This window comes from Podarcis pityusensis, assembly GCF_964106645.2.
Source record: "Podarcis pityusensis genome assembly, chromosome: 1".
NCBI lineage: Eukaryota > Metazoa > Chordata > Lepidosauria > Squamata > Lacertidae > Podarcis > Podarcis pityusensis.
The window spans coordinates 35,349,647-35,356,861 of NC_138028.1; the positions used below are offsets into that span (position 1 = coordinate 35,349,647).

Below are 7,215 nucleotides of genomic sequence, written 5' to 3' on the forward strand. Positions count from 1 at the left end.
CTGAAGCTGTCCCGGCAAATACACTTCTTACTAATATAGTACTAGGCTCATAAAGGGGGGGGGGGAGACAGGACTCTCTGGTGAGGGGGGTGCTTGAAAGGATGACAGCATATATTGGTATTTATGTGTTGGCTTTCCTCCCCTCTCAAATGTACAACTCTATGTGCAGGAAACCAGCATGCTGCTAAAGACATTATTAGTAATACACAAATGCTTTTACAGTCACTGGAGGGAAAACACAGAATTTTCATAGCTAAAGAGAAGTAAAGGGACGTTAAACCTCTGATTTCCATAAATTTGAACAAGATGATGTATTTCCATCATGAGCATATCCAAATATAGCTTGAGGTACAAGATGCAACAGCTTATACTATAAACAAAGCACTAAGTACAGAATGAACAAAAGCAGAATGTTTGTATTTAAACCTATTTAGAAAATAATATGAAATCGGCTCAATTCCAAGCACTAGCTCAGCTGATACAGATGGCACCCTCAAATACCCATTTTAATCCAAGGAGCGGACATATTTACATTTATACTCTCCCGATCAGTACACATTTTTAAAGCCAAATGGTACATTGTATCAGCATAAAGCAACAACTACAATTCTTCACATTCACCTGATCAATCATTATGCACCCCATAATATCTTTAGACATTTTTAAAAGCAACTCAGGGGGCGGTTTTCATTTTATATCTCAAATGGGAACCTTCCTCAGCAAGCAGAACTGGAAAATCAAAGGGAGCAAAAGAGGAAACCAATATGTACTATGGTCTCCATTTGGTCATATAGGATTCAAACGATGCTCTGGAGATTTTTCAAAGCATTTTGCAGTAACATCAGGTGAACTTGTAAACTTTGCAATATGTTGCTTAGTGGAGGAGGTACCCTGGAAGTTGTCCTTCCTTGCGGTGCAGTGGTGGGTGCTATCATGCCACAACTATTCTGCTCTGAGTAACCAAGCCTCTCAGTACCCATGGCAACCTCTATGCCATTCCCAATTGTCCTCTCTGGATTCCCCGCATCAGCACCCCTCCACTTTCCCTTGTGCAGGAATTGTTCTGCATAAAGAGAAGTGATGAGTCTCAACCCTGCCTGGAATTCACACCTTATGCTCCAGGAGCCCTGTCCCTGTTTCTAGGAAGACTGGTTGTTCTTACCCAAAACGTGCTCTGCACATGCTCAGAAACAACAGACTCAAGGCTAAAACTTTATGAGCTCGGACAAAACCTATCAGCATGCTCTTGCAGAAAGGTCATGGGTGGCTCGCCCTGAAAGCTCACCTGCTTTCAAAGGTCTTTCATACCTCAATTAGCCCACTCATTCATTGTTTCCAGTGGCTCAGCCACACGTACCCATTACTTTCCAAACGGGGCTGCCCCACGTGCCCACTCATTTTCAATGGGCCGGGAATTCCCTTGTCCATCGAGAGGGAGCCCTTCTCTAAAGACACACTTTACTTGGAGACTCGGATGACAGCTGCGCAGACATGTCACCGACAATACGCGGAGCCGACCAGCAACGGCGGTAAAAGTATATGGGAAGAAGCGGAAAGGGGGGAAGAGAGCGCGCGACGCAAACAGGAGTGTGGAGACTTGCAAAGGCGAGCCCACTTCTAGCCTCGGCCGCCACAGCAAACTCTACCAGAGCATCTCCCCTGACCGCGCATTAGAGCAAACAAGTTCGACAGACTAAATGCCAACCTCGGGCTGCTTCCCCGCCCCGCCACCCCACAAAAAAAAAAAACAAAAAACCGCGGGAGGAGAGAGAAGGGCTAAGCGGAATTGTCTCCAGGCGCCTCCGACTAAAGTTGCCCCAGCAGTTGCGAAGAAGAGCCCGGCCAGTTCCGTTTCGGCCTAGCCGCACCAGCCCAGCCGGCCCTTCGACGAGGCAACGCTGGGCCTGGCGAAAGCTCCCCGCCTCTCCCCCTTCCGCCCCGCCGCCGCCTCCTCCTCCTCCTTGCCGAGACCATCCAGCCGAAAAGTTGCCTCCCGGGAATTCCGCCTCACTCCCCCTTCCTTCCTTCCCTCCCTCCCTCCCGCCAAACACCGACTCCTGCAATGTGCGGGGAGGCGCAGGATCGCTGCTGCTGCTGCTGCCAGACTAGCCAAGTGTGCTGCTGTGTCTGTGTGAGGAGCAGCAGCAGCAGCAGACAAATATGCATGCACCAAGAGGAACTCCCGAGCAGCGCGAGCGGGGCTTTGCAGGCTGAGGAGAGCCGCCGCCGCCGCCTGCCTGCCTCTCCTCTCCTCCTCCTCCTCCACCGCCAACCCCCTCCCTCCGCTTCTCCTTTTCCCGGGCATGGAAGCCGACCAAACCAGACCCGAGGCTGCAAGCGGCGGCGGCGGCGGCGCCCCAGACGCAGGCAGGCGCTGCCGCCTCAGGTTCAATACAGAGAAAGTGTTACCGTTCTCGCCTGGAAGGATCCTGCTGAAAGCTTGGCTTGGTGGGCGCCATCTTCCTGGGCTTTTTTTTTTCCTTTCCTTTCCCCCTCTCTCCCCTTTCCTCTCTCTCTCTCTCTCTCCCTTACTTTTCCCCCTCCTGGTGTGTGGTGTTGTGTCTAGCAGGAGCGGCGGCGGCGGCGGCGGCAATGGCCCTGCTCAGGCAGGCAGGCTGAGGAAAAGTACGGAGGCCAATGCATTGCGGGCTCCCGCTCCCCGGCGCAGCGGTCCTGGCGCAGGTTGTTGCTTCGCTGCTCGGCTCGCTCGCTAGCGCCGCTGGGGCCCGGGCCGCCGCCGTCCAGAAGCCGACGAGCCTCCGAGAGAGCCCAGGCTCCGCCGCCTCCGAAGGCATGTCAGGCACGGCGACGAGCGGCCGGCCGCGGCGGGCGGAGAAAGGCGCGCAGCCCCGGCGGGCACCCCGGCCGCTGGCATCGCCCGGCAGGTGTGGGGGAGAGCGAGAGAGAGAGAGCCCGCGGGACCGGCTCAAGCGCGGGGCCAGGCCATGGCCAGGGGAGGGGGGCGGGAAAGTGAGAAGTCAGGGCTCCCCGCGCTTGGCCGCTGTGAAAGTATTTCTGGGCATTTTCCAGCTGCTGCTCCGCCGGCTCCGACCGCTCTGACTCCTTGCGTGCAAAGGGACGCGAGAGCCTCCGCTGCCGGCGCAACAACGCCACTCAGTTGCAGTTTCGCAGACTTTCCTTCTCTGGAGCAGCGCAGGCGGCGGCGGCGGCGGCAGGAGAGGGAGACAGAGAGGGAGGCTGGAGAGCCGCAGACAAGCACTCGCTTGGCGGCTGGGGACGGATTCTGGCAACAGGCTGCGCGCATTCGCGGAATGGCAGGGTCAAAAGAAGGGATAGGAAGAGTGTACTTTGCATGGTACATAGTGCACACGTTATATCTGTGTGTGTGCACTACTTACATGCATATGTATGCATATGCACATGCAGAGGGGGGTGTTATTAGTGTGCACAGATCTGGGTGCCTATGCGTCTATTAGCATACGTGCGTGTCTTTATGTACACAGCATGTGCGCGTGTGTGTGCACGGAGGATGGAATGACATCTTTCAGCTACGCAGGCTGGCTGCACATGCGTCTGACTCTTGTCCTCCGTCCAACTACCGTAATACTACGGAGCGGACGCGAGACTGCGCGGAAATGGGTGCAAAAGCAATCCATCGCGAGGTACAGTTTACCGTATTTCTCGTGGCACAGCGATCGCCCGGCCTCCTAGGGAAAGTTCACACTCTGTGCTTAATACGGACTGCTATTGTGTCAGTTTATAAACTTGAAAAGGAAATGTGTGAAATAAAGGGTGGGAGTGAGCATAGTTGAGGAAATGGTGTGGTTATTTTTATTTATTTTTTAAGTTAAGAGCCCGAGGGAGGGGGCACTTGTCGAATGTATTTTCCGAATGTCAGCTGAAAAGCAGTTCCATGTCAGTAAGGTGTTAAGCCCCCTGCTTTTGTTCCTGGAGTAACAAAAAGTTAAGTTTTCAAGCAAAAGCAGGGCAATCAGACCATTTAAAATCTAAGGTGTTCCAGCTGGATTTTGAAGGCAATTAAAAGGAATGCAACTAATCCACACATGCGTAGGTAAGAGGATGGCTGCATAAGGAGTTTGCAAAGTGCTGGAAAGTTTGGCTGCAGGGCGCAGTCAGTGACCCCAAAAATATGATCTCTGCCACAGGAGGCAGCGAGTTTGACCTGCCTGACGTCCCTCAGGACTCTGAAGCAGATACAACCAGCCTGAGTAGCTTGCATCCTGGAACTCTACAAACTGCTTCTGTCTCTCTCCCCAAAACACTATTCATTCACCTTCTTCTGATTCAAACCCATCAGAAGTCCTTCTTTTGCATTACGGCACACAAAAATCATTAGGGATAAACAGTTGTAAGGAAGTACATCTGCGTAGAAAGGGACCTGCTAATTATTTTGTCACAGAATATAAATGCTGTTCCTATAAACTCAGGTTTGGAGGATTCTGATCTTACAGGATTCCATGGAGGCATTCTGAACACCCTTTAACTTCCCCTATCCTACTAAAAAAGCAATAAAGTTAACAGGTGTCATTTGGGTTTTGTAATGAGTGTGGAAGAAGTAGCAATACCCTCCTGCCTTATTGGAACAATTTCACAGAATCACATGGAAGAGTATTTTTAATAGCTCAAATGAAAGAATACAACTTGCTTTTCATCTGCATGTGCAGAGTTAATATTCTGAACTTTTTAAGGGTTTTATTTTACTGTGCATTTTGAAAGGGAAGAATCTTGGAATATAAATTTGAATTGCAAAAGAATGAACCTATACTAGCTAAATTAAGCTCTTGGAAGTAGGTCCCACAGAGTATAATAGGACTAATTCCCATGAAAGTGTGCATAGGACTGCAGCCTTACAGTGCAGTCCTCATCATGTCTACTCAGAAGTAAATCCTTATAAATTCAATGAGGCTTACTCCCAGGTAAATAGGCATTAGCTGGGATAAATAGCTGCAGGTTAGAGGTAACTATATCCCTTTAACTCCTTACAGCTTAGGCAATTTTACATTTTAATACTATAAACTGATATGGTGCATATATTCTTTCCAATGCATAATAATTTCTCAGGAAGTATCTTGCACTTGTGTAAAAATTAATCTGCTATTTCTGACCCTTGACTTCCCCCCCTTCAGAGGCAAAACTATTTTGATTCTTACACTGTGCTTCCTATTTAAAGAGGTTTCCTCTGTAATTTTAAGAATTCTCCAAGTGACAAAAAATTGTAATTCGGAAACCAAGGAAGGCTAGAGCTACACCAACTTTTATCTATCTTTTCTATCTGTCACGCAGCACTTACTTTATATAAAGAATGCCTGTGTTTGCTTTAAGCAAAACAACACTGATTTTGAATTTCAAACATTCACAGGCTCCGAGCATGCTTTAGCGTCTCTTGAGATGACTTCAAGAATCTCAAGAGTTTATCCTAAATGTGCAGAAGTATCAGCAGCACGCAGTTTACTAAAAGCAAACTGTGTTCCCCAAACTTGGCCCTAACAGCTGTCTGTCTCAATAATGATGGACAGAGTGGGGTCATAGTCTAAACTTTAATGGTTGAAATATAAACATTGGTGGTTCTAAAGAGTTCCCAAACCAGTGAACTTCAAAATTTAAGTTTAAAGTATGAGTTGTTTATGTTTGCACACATCCTTGAGCTTCTCATCTAATATTTCATTTATCATGACACTTAACAGTTGGAGCAACTTAGAAGGCACCAAAAAGAATAAAATAATGTTGCAGGGTGCAGTCTAAAATTAGTCTCTTGCTCCCTTTTTATCAATGCATCTTTGCTGTGATCTTCTAGTGACAAAGAAAAGCAAACAAAAGCATTATTGTTTATTAGGAAAAAAGGACTGGAATGCCATTTAATTATAGGTCCTGTTGACATTACCACCTGTCTGTGAATGGTTGAGGGAGAGTGAAAAGGTGAGCAAGGTCCTTAAACTTCACTATGACTTATTGCCTAAGCCAACTTGGTTATGTTTCCTTCCTAAAGGAGCTGTCTGTGAACCTCGGAAATTTGCATTAGAATGCATTTCAGTTGAATACTCCACAGTGCTGAGCCCGCTTAAGGTTTCCTGATAGATTTTCCCCTAGTAACAGGTGACATGCTAATACTGTTGTAATAAAAGTGTGGAATTGCAAAGGGTGAAACGCCAAGTGAAAACTCTATCTTGTTCAATTGAAAACAAATTATCAATCACCGTAGGGTGATCAATTATACCTCTTGGCTGCCATGCTGTGGGGTTTGCACAAGGCATTGACATTGAGAAATCCCTACTTGAGGAAGGAGGCTAAGCAGACAGGATCCCAAACTTTGCAGCAGGAGTAGGAGGAAGATCCTCAGCCCTTGAGCTGCCATGAATCTCACTTTCCCCTTTTTTTTGTTATTGTTGCTTTCGAAGCTCCAGGAACATTTCTGGGCACCGCTTTTAAAAGATCCTTTTTTGTTTTAAGTGTCTGGGTACCCCCCTCAAAAAGAAAAAGCAAGCAAGACGTGATTTCTTAAAATTTAAAAACAAACGAGCACAGAAAGACACGCACAAAAACAAGTGAAGAAGCCTAATCCACACGCACACTTTGGGGGCTGTGTACTTACCGTTGTTGGTAGGAAGTGATGCCCTGGACGTTTTGCGGGTTCCCGTTGGCTGCGGAACTGGCTCTCCCCATGCCCGGACCGGCCGGCACTCCTCCCGCCGCCCCGCCGGCCGCAGCTGCAGTCACCTGCACGCTGAAATCCGGGAAGATCCGGATCATCCCCGCGGCTCAGCACCCAGCGAGTGTCGGCGAAGAGGTACAGCAGCTCCTCTCCCTCCGGCGGCTGCAGCAGCAGAGCCAGGCACACTGCAATCCCATTAGTGAGCGGCGGCCACTGGGAGGGAGGCACGGCGCTTTGATCTGAGCGGCTGGGCTGAGATTGAGTTGAGGCGGGCGGGGGGGGGGCTGGGAGTGAAAAGCGGGGTGGGGGGGAGAGAAGGAGAGGGAAGGTATTTTCACCAATCTGCAAACATGCAACGTGTCAGGATTCGGCGGGAAGGGAAGGCTGCAAAAATTTAAAAGTGGGGGGGGGCGGGAATCAAGAAGGGAAATCTCTAGTCCAGGAACGAGGAATCCGAGCGGAGAAGGGACAGCACAGAGAGAGGAGGGGGCGCGCGATTACTTTCGCGCGGCCGTGAAAATGATGGGCAGCAAATATTGCCTCCCGCCCCCCTCCTCCTCTCTTCCTCCTCCGCCCCCCAAACG

General features: G+C 49.3%; 1 protein-coding gene across 11 annotated transcripts in view; it reads right to left on the minus strand.

The window, feature by feature from the left end:
• The window catches only part of NPAS3 (neuronal PAS domain protein 3), a 641,499-nt gene extending 634,603 nt beyond the window's left edge, over positions 1 to 6,896 (minus strand). For 4 of the 11 annotated variants that reach the window (XM_080977751.1, XM_080977758.1, XM_080977757.1 and 1 more), the window contains exon 1: positions 2,410 to 2,807. Coding sequence is in view for 7 of the 11 variants with exons in the window: in XM_080977758.1 (XP_080833884.1) it covers positions 2,410 to 2,459 (50 nt within the window). In the remaining 4 variants the exon portion in view is untranslated. Of the gene's footprint in view, positions 1 to 2,409; positions 2,809 to 6,571 lie in introns of those variants that run through there. The other 7 variants (XM_080977754.1, XM_080977753.1, XM_080977750.1 and 4 more) reach the window with 4 other exon arrangements.
• Positions 6,897 to 7,215: the final 319 nt, after the last annotated feature.